Source organism: Abrus precatorius, unplaced genomic scaffold (assembly GCF_003935025.1).
Source record: "Abrus precatorius isolate BTA unplaced genomic scaffold, Abrus_2018 Scaffold2, whole genome shotgun sequence".
Taxonomy (NCBI): domain Eukaryota; kingdom Viridiplantae; phylum Streptophyta; class Magnoliopsida; order Fabales; family Fabaceae; genus Abrus; species Abrus precatorius.
The window spans coordinates 27,988,606-28,006,781 of record NW_020874362.1 but is presented as its reverse complement, the minus strand read 5'-3'; the positions used below and the strand labels follow the sequence as shown (position 1 = coordinate 28,006,781).

The 18,176-nt window shown below is 33.9% G+C and overlaps 2 protein-coding genes across 2 annotated transcripts; both read right to left on the bottom strand.

Moving 5' to 3' along the window:
• Positions 1–1,457: 1,457 nt before the first annotated feature.
• On the bottom strand, positions 1,458–5,617 carry LOC113858451 (protein CNGC15b-like). Its single transcript, XM_027491113.1, has 7 exons — positions 5,503–5,617; positions 4,814–5,354; positions 4,515–4,727; positions 3,686–3,975; positions 3,163–3,274; positions 2,523–2,759; positions 1,458–2,141 (listed from the first exon to the last, which is right to left on the bottom strand). The coding sequence occupies exons 1-7, from the start codon at positions 5,529–5,531 to the stop codon at positions 1,458–1,460; spliced, it is 2,106 nt and encodes a 701-aa protein (XP_027346914.1). The 5' UTR covers positions 5,532–5,617.
• Positions 5,618–10,193: 4,576 nt separating this feature from the next.
• On the bottom strand, positions 10,194–13,423 carry LOC113857526 (exosome complex component RRP41-like). The gene is made up of 7 exons (XM_027489517.1): positions 13,266–13,423; positions 12,836–12,914; positions 12,631–12,733; positions 12,396–12,516; positions 12,140–12,228; positions 11,461–11,610; positions 10,194–10,598 (listed from the first exon to the last, which is right to left on the bottom strand). The coding sequence occupies exons 1-7, from the start codon at positions 13,396–13,398 to the stop codon at positions 10,509–10,511; spliced, it is 765 nt and encodes a 254-aa protein (XP_027345318.1). The 5' UTR covers positions 13,399–13,423; the 3' UTR covers positions 10,194–10,508.
• Positions 13,424–18,176: the final 4,753 nt, after the last annotated feature.

Genomic DNA, 18,176 nt, shown 5'->3' with positions numbered 1-18,176 from the left:
CAAAATCAATGCACGTAGTTTTTCATGCAATTTATATATATAAGAAATATTTTCGAACCATTTATCTTTTCCCTTAGTTTAGTTTTTCTAACTTGTGAATTAGTCCAACCGATTACAAACCTATATTGGTGGGTAAGGTCATTTCAAGCATTTAATTTGCAAGGTTTTGGAGAGTTTTGAGTTGGATGTCCTACCTTAAATATATCATCTCACAATAAAAAAAGAAAAAGAATGCATGCATAAAGATACCGGCATTGAACAGTTTTTTTTTTTTTTTTTTTGGGTCATGGAATCTTTTAGGTCAATCTTTGGTCATCGATTTGAATCACCAATTTTCTTTTTGTCTTAATCACCTAATTATATTTAGTGATTTTTGTTGATCGAATGGCCCAGCAGAAGAAAACAAACAATGCTGTATCCTATGCGGCCCGTTGGGCCTACGCCTTGTCTCTGACCCACAAATTTTGTAGAATGCGAATAAATGTCTTCAAAGTGAAAAATTTAAACAAAAATGTTATTTATATATTTATACCACATTTTTAAACATATTTTTACTAAAATTTTATTTATTAATTTCATAATTGATATTTTTAAAACACTTGTTACTCACCATCTCAATAATTGTGGAAATTATTTATTGTAATACTAAAATATGTATTTTTTCTTAGACCATAAATATTTTTTCAAAAAATTATTTTATTTGAGAAGAATAAAATTAATATGGGCGAGTTTTTTTTTTTCTTCTAAAATATGTGTTTGAATATCTATCAAATATTTGTTACCCACATTGTAAGAAAGAAAATGTGAGAGAATAAAAATTGTAAACTCAACAGAAAACCAAACATGCTAAAGTTAGACAACTTTTATTGTCCTTTTTAATTTTAAAAAGTACTTTAAAAGATTTGTATATAAAAAGATAAAAAAAATATAAAAATTGTATAAAATATCAAATATAATCTCAAATATTTGATATTTATATAATGACATTCACTAATAACGAGAAAAAGGATACCGAGCAATGTCATTAAATTGAGATTAAAAATCAAACATACACTAAAATTAAGTAAAATTAATTTTAATATGTTGAATGTAGGTAAAATATATGGACAAATTAATTTGTTATATTTATTTATTTATGGCATTGAAAGTATGATAATTTATTTTTAAATTGGTTTTCAAACAAGCACTATAATTTAATGACAACAATTAAACTATTCAAAATAGATATATAAAATAAATATATGTATTTAAAAAAACATGTTTGAAACATGATCGCACATAACATGATGAGATAGGATATTCGGCAGCTTCCCATTCTAACTTTACACTTATTTGAACGCGATACAAGAATTCCTACGCTGTAATTCACATGAATGAATAAACAATAAAAGAATAGGAGGAGGCCAAAGAGGTAGTACGAAGCACAGGGCATGCATATATATAACAATCCAAATCCATTACTCATCAACAGAAAAGTCTGGTTCTTCTGGCTTCCTCAAAGAGTTAACAACTCCAGAACCTGTTCCAGAATGCATATTCATACCCTTCCTAGTAGTGCTCTTAGTGGCATACACAACTAATGCAGATCTACATGTTGGTGTTTCAACCTCAGCAACTGAGAGAATATTATTATTATTGTTATTCTCTTTGGCTCTAAGTTGAGCAGCATCCTTTCTTTTCTTATAGCGTCTCCATGCAGCTTGTATGAAACATGCAGCCCACGTTCTCCATTGGTGTGAGTAAAACCTGAACTTGTGCCTTAGTTGTTTACTGTGTAGCCTTCTGAACTGTGATGCAACGAACTTTAAGTCTTCTGCTATGAGTGCAAAGGCCTCTACTTCTGAGATGGCCTTAACTGTTCTAGTGGAAGAGGGAAGTGTCACACTTGGTCTTGGATCCAATGCCCATGTTAACAGTTCCTCACCACAGAAATCACCTGGCCCAATACGGCATGAGTTGAAGAAACCGGTGCGGCCTCCGTTGGTGGTGTATGAATCAAGATGCCCTCTTATTATGAAGAGCATTTCATTCACTGGATCACCCTCTCGAACTAGGTATGTGCTCTCTGTGCACAATGCTGGCTTCAGCCTTTCGCATATTGCATCTAGCATCCTCTCATCCATTTGATCAAACAATGGAACCTGTTGATTTGATACACATGTCATGAACAACTATTTCAATTACTAATGAAAATAATTTATGACTCTCATTAAATTCTGTTCAATAAACTTCTTCTTTAGTTTATTAAAATAAGTTCTTTGCAGCTTATGTCAATAAGTTTTATGGTCATATTTATGGTATGAACCCATTATGTAATAAGAGCTTATTGAATAAGCGTTTCATTAAGTTATCACCTAAATGCATCCTAAAATGTGAAGGGCATTTGTAAAATCAAATGCTAAAGTGCCACTATGATTCTAGAGAGAAGCAAACAAGGTTTCAGAAGGGGTATTTTTTAGTGATCTTTAATCTGTATAAGGATTGAAAGCTATCTGTTAACCAAATAAAATTAAGTGACTTACTCGTCGAACTAGCTCGAGACAAAGGTGGCGTTTGATGTCTCTCCTAAGATCAGCTGGAAGTCCTTTGAGAAGAGTTTCTTCATCTACCCCTCGTGTGGCAAGCCATTTATATTGATCATATTTACGCACAGATTGTCTTAATTCTGTGGGTAACTGCCTGTGATGCATCCATTGCTCTGTATCAGTTCTTCTGACCCTCCATTCTTCTAGGCGGACAGTTGTTGATTGCAGGTATGTCTGTCAAAATTTTGAGTTCTATTAGTACACCTATAGAACAAAGTCAATTTAAGCTAGTAAAGTCCTTTCACACAATTCAATGTGGCAAACATTAAGCAAAATTGTTTCCTGTAGTACTAGTACTACAAAGCGATTTTAGAAGTAATTCAGGAAAGTATTCGAAGTTTTCTATCAATTTTTTTTCTCAGAATGAAACACGAGTGCAAAAAGGGATTTTTTTTCTCTGCAGGAAGAACAAACTGATCCCACCCTCCAAGCAATCAACAATGTGAGTCTGGCTGATACAAAGCTGGTTTTGGACTCGTCTTCAAGCATTAGCTTTCCATTTGTAAGGATTAAAAGAGAAATTACTGGTATATGCAAAGTAGCTATAGGCTAAGAGAGAGAAGTTAAGTTCACTTACCTGCATATTACCAATCAGCAAAGCAAAAAGAACCAATCCAAGGGTTGCTACAACAATGGCGAACATTATTTCTCCAACGAAAGTGCTAGTGAGAAGACCTTGTCCCAAAGAACTGCAACCAACAATCAGTAAAACTTTTAGTGAGTCATGATTCATGATCACCTAGATGAGAGATTTTTATCTATTTAATAGGGAAGACACCTTATCATTCACTCTAGAAAAAGTAAAAATTTGAAGTAGATCAGAAGTAGCATTTTGAAGCATAGGGTTAAATGATGATAACTAGAAATTCCAACTTTCATCTGTTCCTTAACAAACTTGACTATAAATCAAAATGACCTTAATTATTTTTATATCCTTATTCTCATATCCAAAATAATCCTTATTTCCAGCCACATGAAAAATAGAAAAACTAAAATATTTGTTTTTGGTTAAGCAGAAAATAAAAATATGAAGAAAGCAAGATAATCTTAACATAGGTGGAATTATGGAAATATGGTAGCACTGGCACAACAAGACTTACCTGAGATTCCTTAGGCCCCACCACAGACAAAAGAAGTACTTATTAAAGAATGCCGAGGTTGTAACTTCGGATGTCACAGCATCACCATATATACCAAACTGATAAAAGTTAATGTTTGGTGAGCATAAATTTGTGACATTACTTGCTATGAACCAGGAGATTCTGAGGGAATCTTTAACCCTTTTGCAGTCAAAGAATCCATATTGACAAGTTGACTCCAGATCGCAAACACTCCTCCAGCATGCTTCTTGCCGTTCAATTGATAGAAGGTACCAGCTAGCTCCTAAAAGCTTCAACCAAAAAAGAAGTTTTAGTGAAGTATATAATATTAAGTTTCTTTATATTATTAATCTAGCGCACACACATACTTATTGCTCAAAAAATAAAATAGTTACTTAACAGCCAATCCTGAAATAAATTTTGCAAGACTAAAATATACTCTCAAAGCTACTAGAACCTAAGAGCATATGAAGAATTTACTAACAAATAATAGCTATAGATGTCAGTAAAACAGATCATTTTGGGGCAAATAAGTAAAGCAGACCAACATTTTAGTTTAGCTTGGCATAAATTACTTGAATCAAGAATTTAAAGTCCTTAGAAACTCAGCTTAATCAATTTGCTATTAATGTCTTCCAGCACCTCTTATAGCATAGAATTTGGTCTACACATCAAATCTTTTCCTCTATGTAAAACTAAGTTTTCCTTAATAAATGTTTAAGAAAAGAGAAATAAAAAAAAGGAAAAATCTATCAAGTGTCATATATATAGTGGGAGTGGCAGTGTCCAGATACGAACAATAAAAAAAGTCTAGTTTTCATATACTAACATGGCTAGCCAACATGTACAGCATCAAGTTGTAAGCTGCCCCTGCCCATGCTGTTTCTGTCACAACCCCTGTAGCTTTTACAATTTGAGATGAAAGTGGAAAAATCAGAAATAGCCTCGGCAAATACTGGAAAATGATGATAAACCGAAGGACATTTTTGGTGTTTGCCATGGTAGAACCTCCAAGATTGGGGATCACAATCCAAATTAACACCTATAACAAACATAACAAAAGGAGCATTTTTAGCAAATTAAAAGACCGTTTTTCGTTCTAGATAAAGGAAATCTCCAGTAACTTACCTGAGGAAGAGGCAATGCAGCAATGAAGTCTAACCAAAAACCCTTGCTCAAGTACCTAGCTGCTATCTTAGAAGAGTCTATAACAAGTTCTCCTCTCCCAAATACCCGAGAAGAAGGAGCAACATAAGCTGTTCTAAACCTCATGAGAATCTGAATCATGTAAAACACATCTGCTATTGATCTTATAAGTGTGAGGAAAACTTCAAGTGCTGTTCCAATATCAATGCACACTTCATCTCTAACTAGTGGCAAATAAAAGAATAGAGGGTCCACAAACAAAGAAACTAAACATGCTACCAAGAAAATCTTGTTCCAACGGTGAATGGTTTGTCCCCTGGGATCTAATATTCTTCTTCTAACTCTATCATAGTCCTCTGAGAACACTCTTGACAATACTCTTGCTTTCAAGAACTTCCTTGTCTTCCTTGTCTCCTTCTGAGCCTTTTTGCCACTATTCTCAGCTAATTGTGTTCCATTTGGCTTGATTCCATTGTCAACATTAGTTATTGACATTTTCACTAATTCAGGATCATCTTGAAATCTAAAATGTGAAACATTGCATTAAAGACTTATAAATTGTGAAAATCATTTTATTATGTTAATGAAAGCATGCAATTAACACTTGATTAGCATAGAAGTTCAATAATCTAAGAAGTGGTAACTTGAAAGGAACTAGGAAAGAGACTCACCTCACAAATCTAGAACTACCAGAAGCCATATTGATTTTCCACAAGTGTCAACTTCTCTTAATCACAGCAATAGGAAAGACCCATCCATGTTTGATAAAAACAGGATTGTTGTGAACAATGAAATAAAATATAAATGAAACTTGGAGATGAAGCTATTAGAGAGACTCTTCAGTAATGAATACAAATTCCTTTGTAACTGCATCTCAGTGGAGATTATGTCCAATATCCTTAAATTCAGCAGAAGTTGTGGAGAAAACTTCTGAATTATAAATCAAACAGTCAAACCCAAAACCAGTTTCATACACCAGCGATAGTAAAAAAGTAGGGAGTCCCCAAAAAGCATGTAAAGAAGATCCCAACAAAAAAACAAATCAACCACTGAAACACTAGTGGCCAAAAACTGAAACTTTAGAACGGTTTCAGCTTATAATAGATAAAAAAAAATCATATGGGGCTCACGGATTTCGTGAATAAAAGATGCACTTTATGGGAAACTTTAGTTCCTTACTTCAGGTAAAGTGAGACACACCCCCAACCATTTCGCTCTGCTGCAACTGCAAGCAAAGCCATGTCACATAAAACCAACTAATTCTTCCATTTGCAGGTCTTGTAACAATCTCTAGCTATGCAAATCAGAATACCATTTTGAGGATTGAAAAGTGGAAGATAGGTTGGTTGCAGAATGTGAGAAGCAGAGTTTGTCCCTAAAACATAGGTGATCATGCACTATACAACCAAAACAAAAAACAAAACCGAATTCATAATCCAAAGGGTTACTTTAAAATAGTTCAAGACGGAACAGCCTATGCAAATACAATGAAAATCACCTAAAACTTCTAGTAAATGGTCCAGTTGTCACGGTCTTTCTTTATTTCTGATGGATTGCATAAATATATAAAGGTCACATAAAAAAAAAATATTTTTTATAAATTTTTTTTAACATTAAATAATATTAATATATAAAATTATATAATATTACGCGAGATATCTGAAAAATTGATATATAATATTTTAAAAAATATTAACATTAACTCTTAAGATTGATGTCAAGTAATTAAAAATAGTAAACTTTATTTAAATATATTTATTACATTAAAATATAATAAAAAATATGATTTTTTCCATATCCTATGATATTAACATATTAGATCGGTACAGTGCTTTTACACTCTTCCCCACCTTAAATTTTCTGTATCTCTCATCCTTTGTGTATGCATCACATTTTTTTTTTACCTATTTTTCTTCTCTTCTTATCTGTCGGTATATGCATTTAATGAGTATATAAATAACATTTTTCTATATAATAAAGAGAAATGAACAGAAGAACAAGTTGTGTTTGAGAAGCGTGTAAAAAGCAATGAGCATGGATGAGGTAAAGCCAGAGATGCAGTGTGTGCAAGTCCAACTAAATAATCTGGCTGGAGACAGAGGAAAAGATGGTCCTAAAGGATACAGTAACTGCTTTCTCCAACGTGTGAAGTTGACTACGTTATATACGTTATTAGGGAACCTTAACATGTGTCATTTTTTTCTCACTGATTCCCACTTTTGAGGCACTTGACTTATTCATCAATTAATATATGTGTACTCATAAACATTAAGGATATCAGTATCTTAAAAAAATCATAAAAGTGATTTCTTAGATAGAGTTTTGTGTAAAATAATATAAGGGTATTCAAAGTTAGACAATATTAAAAAGAAAAAAAGAAAAAAAAAACACATGAAAACCGTTGTGGGTCACTTGACAGCAAACTCTTTTACGACTTTGTTAGACGTAATTATCGGAACAAAGTGGCTGTCGGTGTAATAGTTTTCTTTCCTTTGTGATCCATTTCCAAATTTCCAACCTTACCACAATCGGTTTTAACTTTTAACCTAACATTGGTTGTTAATTTCGAATCATGATTTAAAGGGTACAGATTACTTTTTAAAATAGTTATTGCTTAAGATTTTATACAAGGACTAAAAGGTTAATTTCTTTTTTGGGAAAAAATATAAAATTTTTGTTACACTTGCATTTTATGGAGAAAATAATTAATGCCATCTTTTTATGAGTGAAAAGTAATTTGAAATAAATTTAACTTCAAAAGCGATAATCATTTTAAAATAATGGATAGAGTAAGTTATAGACTAAGTCATAAAGTTAGTCTTTTTCTTAAAAGGAAAGAGAAAGAAGAAGAAAGCTTTGAGTGTGATAATTTTTGTTCAAAATTTTTTTGGTGAAAGTAAAAGATTTTATAAATTCTTTAAAATTCTTTTAATTTTATGTTTTTAAATTCTTTCAATTTAAAAGATTTTGTAATAATCTTTATTTTCTGTTCTTTCTCTCTTTTTTGTTTATTCTTCAAACTCTTTTTTTATTATTTTCTTTCAATAACATGATTTGAATAAAAGATTGCTACTTTTACGTAGAGTGTGGTATATGTGTAACAAAATATAATATTTCAACTCATTTTTTAGATAAACACGTATAGGGACATAATTTTTTTTTTTGCAAATATACTTTTTTTATTATCAAAACTGAGTTTACGAAATCAAGTTAATCTTAATATACATGCCCGCACACGATGAATCTAGAAAACAATTGTTTGTTTGGGAGTAGATTAAGTAAAAAGTAATAATTACTTTTTTGAAGATTTTATCAGAAAGTTTTTTAAAAAAAAAAATAAACTAAACCAAAAACACTCATTTTCGTTTATAGCACCAACTCAAATATGTGCTACTCACCATATAGAGTGTACGCATTTCCTAATTATATAAACCTTACAAAGTGGTAGTAAGTAGATTTTACGACATTGGATGAATTTAATTAGTAAATTCATATTTCATTACATTATATCATATCATACTATATATGACAAGCACATAGCAGCAACCACAAACACATTACCCCATGGGAAGGGACAGAGGCATGTATATTATATAAATATAAAGTCACAAGATAGCATGGCCTTGATAGAAGTAATGTGAACGCCAATAGTCCCAACTCAACCTCATCCTCAAGGCACATATTGTTTCTCTGTCCCGTTATCCGTGTGTGACGGTGCAACATTTTCGTATACATAAAGTAAATTCAGTACTTATTATACATAGCCTATATTATTATTATTATTATTATTATGGTATAAACTAGCTGTGCCTGTAACATTGTTTTAATAGTATGGTATAGTTACACTAATCTGGTTTTCATTAAGTGTTAATCCGACAAGTCAGCGAGATCTCGTTGCGTTGATCAACTGCTTTAGGCCTTTTATTATCAACATATATCAGACAGTTTTTAATATTTTTACCCCCAATAGCTACTACAAAAGCGTTTATTCCATCTGTGTTTATTATTTTAATTTGATTTAAAATATCATGTTGATTATTCTGCCAATTTTAAATCTATATTTATCGTCGTTAATCATCCAAGTCAACGTAACATTTTAAAAGTGGGTTTAAAAAAATAATTGTCTGATGTAACATTTTGAATGTAAAAGAAGAATTGCTTGAATGTTAAAATAAAAAATTGTTTTAGTATTAATCTCAATTTTTACATTCTCTTTATTCAATTATTTGTGGAAGTTTGATAAATATTAACGGAATGTGTATTACTACTATATTTTGCCGGATATAGGATTCCCTGTCGTTATGTGAAATGATGGGGAAGGAAAAGATAAATAAATACAATATATGCATATTGAAAGAATGGATTTCAAAGCCTTGACAGCCCTTGTGTTAGCTTTAAATGAAGAACTGTGATTGGTTGTACCTTCCGGATGATACCAAATCAACTTGTACAGACTGTCTCCACTGTGCGTAAGAACTTGTGAATAGCACGAGTTTGGATGCACAGTTTTGTGACCCATATGTTAGCATGTTCACCCAAAATAAAGCACTGCTGAGTTCAAAGATCTATGATCTGTCTCCAAGCTAGTGTCTTCTCGGGTTAAATTAAGTTTTAGGACACATTTGTGATTTGTTGTATGGCCTTACTTTATAGATATTACAAAAAACACAAAATTAGACTACGTCATTGAGAAATTGACGAAACCGAATCGTTATTTTCAGTTTAGTCACAATTCATTAACGAACCCAATTCACGTGGGGATCAAGTTGCAAGAAAAGAAAAAACCATTCACGAACACTTGATGTTATTTAAGTTTTTTTATCTGTTACCTGGTTTACAAGTTAGACCAAGTCAACCCAAAATGAACTGGGTTTAAGACAATTATTTTCTTAAAAAAATTCTTTCAAATTTGTTATCACGTTCAGAAATAATTTAAGACACCCAAGTTCCCCTTAAGTAAAAATCATCCCCTCACACAGTCATGGTCACATCCTTTCTAGCCTTCGGCATCGTTCGAGTCTCCAGATTGCAAGCAACGCCACCAAGTGACACACTACTACTCTTATTCGTTCCAGAGACTCACGGACATAGTTGCTATTATCGTTCAGGTTCTTTTACACTTTGCCCAATTGAAGGTTTATGCAACTTGTGTAGTAGTCTTGACATTTTTGTTCGTCTCCGATATAATAGTGGCATGATATCCTGATGGTTGAGATTGAATGTGCACAACTAAATGCATTTAATTGAAAAGGAAAGAAAAAATAATTGCCATGACTGGTTAAGATAATTGCTTGAATGACCATGGGAAGAATATCCAAGAACTCGTTAATTTTTTTACTTTGCATGTTTTTTTTTTTTTTTGGCTTTTCTGTTTTCTTTCAGATTTTTTTTCTATTAAGATGGTCAGCTCGGCTCAACCTCCCCAAGCTAGCATTTTCGTGACTCACCAAAGGTGAGATAGTGATTTGACTCACTAAACTATGTAGCATGCATATTGCCGTAGCTATAAGAATAACTTTTAAAGCACCTTTGACAAGCTCATAAACACAAAATTTGCAGGACATGCAATGCAAGACACATCTCTCCCTACCTCCCCCTCCAACACAATTATCTAAACATTGAGGTAGAAACCAAAGAAAAATTAACAGCACATCTTCCGATTCATGTGTCTCTCATTCTATTCCTGTGAATCCGAAGCAGCTTCTTTCAAACATGACCTCATAATCTTAGCAAGCTTTGCACAAGCATCCAGGCACAGCTGCATTCCCTGCATGCAAAAAACTAAAATGTCACGTAGAGTTCGTTACATCTATATCCATTATATGATGTTAATAATATCACCAGTTCCGAACAGGAGGTATTTTATAACATATCTTTACATCCACTTGCACCTCTATAAATTGGAGATAGCCGTGACTCAATTCCAGTTATATTTATTAACTGCGATTAAATAAAGTACTAATAGGCACCATATATGCTTACACGAATTTAAACATGTGCACACACATATTTGAAATAAATTTACAATACTAGTAATGAAACATTGATTATTTCTCATGAATACATAACCATATCAGTGGATGATGATTAATGAAAAAGATGCTTCAATGATCGGTGAAGGGGTGTCTGTGATGTGCAAGACTAGAGAACATGCAAGATCAATGATCATGCAATGCAGAAGTGACAGAACAGAAGTGACGCATGAGACCAATATGTTTGAGACCATCAAGCACTGGTCCTTTCCCATTTTGCTGTGATTTTCCTGTGACAATGCTACGTTCGTAACAGAGGCTTTGGGTCAATATTGAAACACAGTTGTTTCAATTGAAAGATATCAACGTTTCGTATCTTTGTTTATTAAGTCGTATTGGAACTATATAATAAATTTAAAGTATAAACTAAAAAAAATTAGAGGATTTTCCCTGGATATGTATCTTGGAATATCATATCCGTATCAGTATTGGATACACATTTGATATCGATATTTTACCAATTTTAGAGTATTTATTTGGGCATCATAGGTCAAGACGTAAGTTCATGACTTTAAAATAGGCATTTCTGCAAAAGCTAAAAGATTTCAAATTCGGCATTTCCATAAAACAATAAAAGAAAAATCAAAATAATCAGACCTCATTAATCTTTGGGGTGGACCATTCCCCAGTAACAGTGAGCTGGGTGATTTCATAGCGAGAAGGCATGCAAGTAATCATTAGGCTACCATCTTGGCAGTTTTCCTCCTCCAGAATAGGATCAATAACAAGGTTCTTACAGAGACATGACTGCAATAATAATAATAATAATAATAATAAAAATAATAGTTAATTACATTTTATGAGATAAAGGAATTAAATGAGACTCTGCAAAATAAGCATGTCACGAAGGAACAATTTATGGTAGAGTCATGATAGGTAAAAGGTCATTTAGCCTTCCTCACGATGATCTCGTTTTCTCATAATTATTTTTGTAAGAGAACTGAGAACCTAATATTAACAAATCCAGATTACCCATCCAATAAAAATAGCACGCAAACTCACAATTATGCCATAGAATTTGGTATCCGCAGAAAAATAGTTGGCATTAAAAAAATGTGGTTAAAAATGTGTTTTTAGGCTACAGAAGACAAAGTACATAACGTGTTGCACATGTAAGTCAGAAATAAGACGAGAAAAGGAATGCAGAACATGATATTATAGTAAATCGATTTCAAGAGAAGTTATAAATGGGAAATACAGTTATAGCACCCTACAAAGCAAGTATATATTAGGGATAGTGACATTACAGAAGAGCGTAACTGAGTAAGATTCATACCACAGAAACTGAGGCAACAAGATCATACATCATTATTCCAGCATCTGCCAGGGCAAGGCTAGCACACGATATGACAACTGGGAGATCACCTGCCACAAGCTCACTAATGTTACTACTGCCACAATAAACTAAGGCTTATTTTTGACTGTTTTTTGGATAATTTATATTCAACATGTTTTTGTCCATAAACTTCTAACCATCAAAATCAATATCATGACGAATTAAAAATGAAACCAATATAGCATTGTAAGCTTACTGCCACTAGATTCCAGCACCAAAGCAAAAACATCGACAGTTGTCTTGGGGAAACTTTCCAGTATTATTGCACCCTCCAAAGCTTTATGAAGCATCGAAGTGTACTCTTTGTGGTCTGAACCCTAACTTTGTGGGATTTAAGATATCAAAGGCTACTTAAAAATTAAAGTAGCCACAAGGTATAAGAAGTACAAGAATGCATAACAGAATCAGTAACTGTATATCCTTTTAAATACCTGCCCACGAACTGGAGTTGCAAACGTTGTGAAGCTGACATTGCAATTCAGACGCCCTATATCACTGTACATCATCGCCTTCTTGCTCTCTCTTGGCCCAAATCTAAATTTTAAAAGAATACAAATAAATAACCACATTAGGCAGAAAGCATAACAAACAACAAAAACAGAAGAAACACATTTCTTAGGTGAAAGAGCCACTCACACAGATACAATGACCTTGGTATTTCCGAACTCCGTGTAAGCAGATCCAGATGCAGCATTCACAGCACCAGTCCTGAAAACTGCAAGTCATTAACTATTAATGTGCTTATCATAAACCAATCAACCATCGAGGAATCAACACTTCAAAGCAAATAAGTGATTCCAATGGTTCATTCCAACGATCAGACACGCTTAAAAGTCATGCAATGAAACCCTTACTTTTAGAATTCAGCATGTAATGTTAATAATCGAAACAGTTCAGTGTTAGAAATCACTATTAAGACTTTGTACACATAAAAACCTTAACACTACGCTAAATTAAACAAAGTCTCACTAATCATAAATAATGATGATAAAGCATCAACTAAGATTGCAATTGCATTGAGAACAAATAAACAAAATGGTTCCATTTGAAAAGAGGTGTGGCTTACAGGCAGGTCTGCACTGGTGGAAACCGCGACCATCGGGTCGGATCCAATCTTCTTTGAAAAGCGGTGATTTCTTTTTATCGGTCGTCGGAGACGGCGAGTATGTCGCCGGGGTCGTTCCACCTTTGCCGGCCATTACCAACGGCGGTCACCACTCACTCTGCGTCGTTTTCCTTCTTCGGGTTTTTTTCACTTCTTTATATATGGCCCAAGGAACGGTGCGTTTAAGAGTCACTCTAACTACTGATCCGGGCCCGGGCCCAGACCACCTACCCTATACTCAAGGCCCAGCTCAAAATATAAAAGTATGTGGTACTCGATTAGAATCAAACTAATCTAATTAAGTTTGGATTGGTTTAGGTCAGATTATTAGATAAAAATTTGTAATTTTCGAAATAAAATAAATAAATAAAAAATAGATTATTTTTACTTTTTTTAATTTAGGATTATTTTAGTTGGACACGTTTAAAATTTACTAACTCAATATACAACATGAATTAGCACTTTGTTTTAGTTAGAAAATTTAAAACCGATTTTGAGTAAGCAAATCAACCACTAGAACAAAAGATGAACAAATTACGAAGCACTACGGGTGGCAGTATTTTTATTTTTATTTTCTGATTATAGCATGATCGATTTTCAATTTTGATTAATCAGGCCATCAATGAGTTGGAAGACTTTTTATTCAATTCAAACCAAATATTCAATCCTAAATAGTTTTTTATGTAGGAATTGCTAAGGTTTACATGTGTAGTTGTCTACTCAAATTCAGACCCGCCCCTACTAAATGATAAAAAATAAAAAAATAGAAAATAAATAAATATATTATCATCTCCTTACCAAATGAATGGGGTAAATATAAGATATGAAGTTTGTATGTACTTACATTGATTTGGAGTAAACTTTAGAAAGGTCAAATATGATGTACTTTTATATTATAAAGTATATAAGTTTAATTATATATGATTTTTTATACAACAGTGACACAAGGTTTGAATCTATCACTTTTTCTAAGCTATTCAAACCTATTAATGTTATAGTATTACCACACTTCTGGGGTTTGTAATTATATATAGTTTAGGAAATAGTAGTATTAAAGTATAGCAATTATGCAGTTGGGTGAGAAGCTTGCATTGTAAAAGAAGAAGAATCGAACACTTCTTAGAGCTCATATTGTACAGCCTATTTGTACAGAATTATATTTTGAATTGTTTCTGATTTTATTTTGTTTTTCCTTGCATTGCAAGTTATATATAATCGGTAGATTCTAGAGGATTCTAAAAAGGCTGAGTTGTATTCTCTAAGCTGTAACTTTCTGTTATTATTTGTTCTTATCCTTTTAGGTCATTGTCAGTATATATGTTCTATTCATGGATTTCATTAATACCAATCATCATTCTCAATCATTTGTCCCATATTCCGTCTTGTCATTATTTTCTTTTATGGTATCAGAGCTCCAATTGGAGCTCTGCTAATTCGAACGTCTCTCCACCATGTCTGAAGAAGAAAATTCTAACACTGGTCCTGACAACAACTCCAATACTGGAAATAAATAATAATCCTCAACCAGATCCAAGTCTCAATCCCTCTAGTCCCTATTACATTCATCCCAGTGAAGGTCCTACTTCGGTCACCGTTACCCCTGCTCTCATCGGTTCCAACTATCACTCTTGGTCTCGTTCATTTCGCATGGCTTTGATTTCCAAAAACAAAATGGATACACTCATTATGTCTTGGCTCATCAACTCAATGTCTCCTTCCATTGCACAGAGTGTGATTTATTTTGATCAAGCAATAGATATTTGGACCGATCTCAAAGAACGCTTTTCATAGAGCGACTTGCTTCGAATTGTAGAGCTCCAAGAAGAAATTTATGCGCTCAAGCAAGGCTCCCGTACTGTTTCTAATTATTATACAGCTCTCAAAACCCTTTGGGAGGAACTTGACAACTTTTGCCCATTTCCTGTATGCACTTGTTCTGCGAAAGTCTACCATCAACAGGACTTCGTCATTCGTTTCTTGAAGGGTTTAGATGATCATTTTTCTGTAGTTCGTTCTCAGATCTTGTTGTTAGACCCTATGCCCTCCGTCAACTGCATCTTCTCTATGGTTGTTCAACAAGAACGACAACACTCCTCCCTTTCTATAATTAACGAACCCAACTCCTTTGTCAATGTTGGTTACTCCTCTTCCGGCAAAGGTCATGGTGGCGGTCCTCCGGCAATTCCCTAAGGAATACTCGAAACACTAACTCAAACAAGCGGTGCATCTACTGTGGCCGCACTGGACATACCGTAGATGTCTGCTACTCCAAGCACGATTATCCTCCTGGCCATCCACGCCACCCTGGGCGCCCAAGATTTCACAATCGTGAATCCTCTATTAACAATGTTACCCATGCAACCACAACCGAGACGCATCCTGCTTTCATGGAGATTTCATCTAGCAGCAAACCCGGTTTGAATCTGACCCAGGCCCAATATCAAAGCCTCATGAGTCTTCTCCAGCATCAAATCCTTGACGCTGATGGAACAAGTTCTGTCTAGCCCAAACAGGCCAATCTCACTCAAGTCACCTCAAATGGCCCAACTCAATTTACTGATTTCAGTATTGGTACCCCTTTTGTTTTTTGCACCACCTCACACACAACACCAAGTCACGATCTTTTCTTTTCTGACTCCCAATCTGATGCACACACACACACAAATGTTCCTTGGATAATTGATTCAGGGGCTATAGACCACATTGCCTCCTCCTTAAAATATTTTCTCAACTATTCTAAAATTAACCCTGTCCCAATAAATTTACCCAATGGTGCTATTGTCTTTGCTTCTTTTTCAGGAACTATCCAACTCACCCCAAATTTCATAATTTATGATGTGCTTTATGTACCTAAATTTAAATTCAACTTACTCTCAATTTCCAAACTCATGTCTTCTCTCAACTATTTTCTTACTTTTTCTAATTATTATTGTCACATACAGGAAATGAAGTCCTTGAGGATGATTGGTTTGACTAAATTAAAGCAAGGTCTTTATCACTTGGTCATTAACAAGGATTCTAATATCCATCCGCCTAATGTCTCCTCCATTAATAATTTCTCCACTCCACCTGTGACCAACACCAACCTTTGACATTTTAGATTAGGACACCTTTCCGAAAATTGTTTAAACATTCTTCATATGAATTCTCCTTTTATTTCAAAGCATGTTAATGAGAATTGTGATATTTGCCATTTGGCTAAACAAAGAATGTTATCTTATTCTCCAAGTGTTAGTAGAGCTTCAAGTCCTTTTGATTTAATTCACATGGATATTTGGGGACCTTTTTCACATCCTTCGGTTCATGGTCATAAATATTTCCTAACAATTGTTGATGATTTTAGTCGTTATACTTGGGTCATTTTACTTAAATCAAAAAGTGTAGTTAAATCACATGTTCAAAATTTTGTTAGCCTTATTGAAAATCAATTCAACTCTACCATGAAATGTATCCGTTCTAATAATGGTCCAGAATTTCTTCAAAAGGAATATTTTTCTTCAAAAGGCATTTTACATCAAACAAGTTGTGTTTATACCCTCCAACAAAATGGCAGAGTTGAAAAGAAAACACCAACATATTCTTAATGTTGCAAGGATACTCATGTTCCAATCTCAATTATCCAAACCATTTTGGTCTTATGCCATTAAACATGCAGTTTATCTCATTAATCGTATTCCAATATAGTCCTAATTTTTCAATAATAAAAGTTTTTGGGAATTGAAGTTGCCCATTCATCCAAGGGAATATCATTGTGTCAAAATAAATACTGTCTCAATTTAATTTCTGATTCTAGCATGATGAATTCCAAACCTTCTTCCACGCCCATGGACAATTACTTACGTCTTCATCAAGACTCTAGCACACCTCTTGCTGATCCTTGGCCATATAGACGCTTAGTTGGTCGCCTGATATATTTGACAAACACTCGTCCTGACATTGTCTTTGCTATGCAGCAACTTAGTCAATTCATGACTCAGCCCACTGAGACTCATATGCAGGCTACCATGAAAGTCATTCGTTACTTGAAAAATTGCCCTGGACGAGGCTTATTTTTTAACAGAAATTCTTCCACCCAACTGCTTGGATTTAGTGATGCCGACTGGGCAACTTGTGTTGATACTCGTCGCTCTATCACAGGCTACTGTTTCTTCATTGCCAGCTCACTGGTTTCATGGAAAGCAAAAAAACAATCCACCGTGTTTCTAGGTCATCTGCTGAAGCTGAGTATAGAGCACTCGCTTCTGCTACATGTGAGCTCCAATGGCTCTCCCTTTTGCTCAAGGACTTAAAGATTCATTGTTATAAGCGTGCTATTTTTTAGTGTGACAGCCAAAGCGCTCTCTATATAGCTGCAAATCTTGTCTTTCATGAACAGACAAAGCACTTGGAAATTGATTGTCATATCGTCCGGGAAAAGTTATTGGCTGGGCTTATGCATCTATTACCAATTTCTTCTTTACATCAACTTGCGGACATCTTCACCAAAGCACTCCCTCCAAGATTGTTCAACTCCAATTTATCCAAGCTAGAGCTTCTTGACATCTTTGAACCTCCAGCTCGTGGGGGGCTAAAAGAAGAAGAACCGAACACTGCCTAAAGCTTATATTGTACAGCCCATTTGTACAGAATTATATTTTGAATTGTTTCTGATTTTATTTTATTTTTCCTTGCATTGCAAGTTGTATATAATCGATAGATTCTAGAGGATTCTAGAAAGGCTGAATTGTATTCTCTGAACTGTAACTTTCTGTTATTCTTTGTTCTTATCCTTTTAGGTCATTGTCAGTATATATGTTGTATTCATGGATTTCATTAATACCAATCATCATTTTCAATCATTTGTCCTAGATTCCCTCTTGTCATTATTTTCTT

Excerpts from the sequence above, each read along its gene's own strand:
- LOC113858451 (XM_027491113.1), bottom strand. The coding sequence starts at position 5,531 with ATGGCTTCTGGTAGTTCTAGATTTGTGAG. Across the intron at positions 4,728-4,813 it reads CTGCATTGCCTCTTCCTCAG|GTGTTAATTTGGATTGTGAT; the intron begins GTAAGTTACTGG and ends TGTTTGTTATAG. Across the intron at positions 3,275-3,685 it reads TGGGGCCTAAGGAATCTCAG|TTCTTTGGGACAAGGTCTTC; the intron begins GTAAGTCTTGTT and ends TGTTGGTTGCAG.
- LOC113857526 (XM_027489517.1), bottom strand. The coding sequence starts at position 13,398 with ATGGCCGGCAAAGGTGGAACGACCCCGGCGACATACTCGCCGTCTCCG. Across the intron at positions 12,915-13,265 it reads CCACCAGTGCAGACCTGCCT|TTTTCAGGACTGGTGCTGTG; the intron begins GTAAGCCACACC and ends AATGACTTGCAG. Across the intron at positions 11,611-12,139 it reads TTGTTGCCTCAGTTTCTGTG|TCATGTCTCTGTAAGAACCT; the intron begins GTATGAATCTTA and ends TTATTATTGCAG.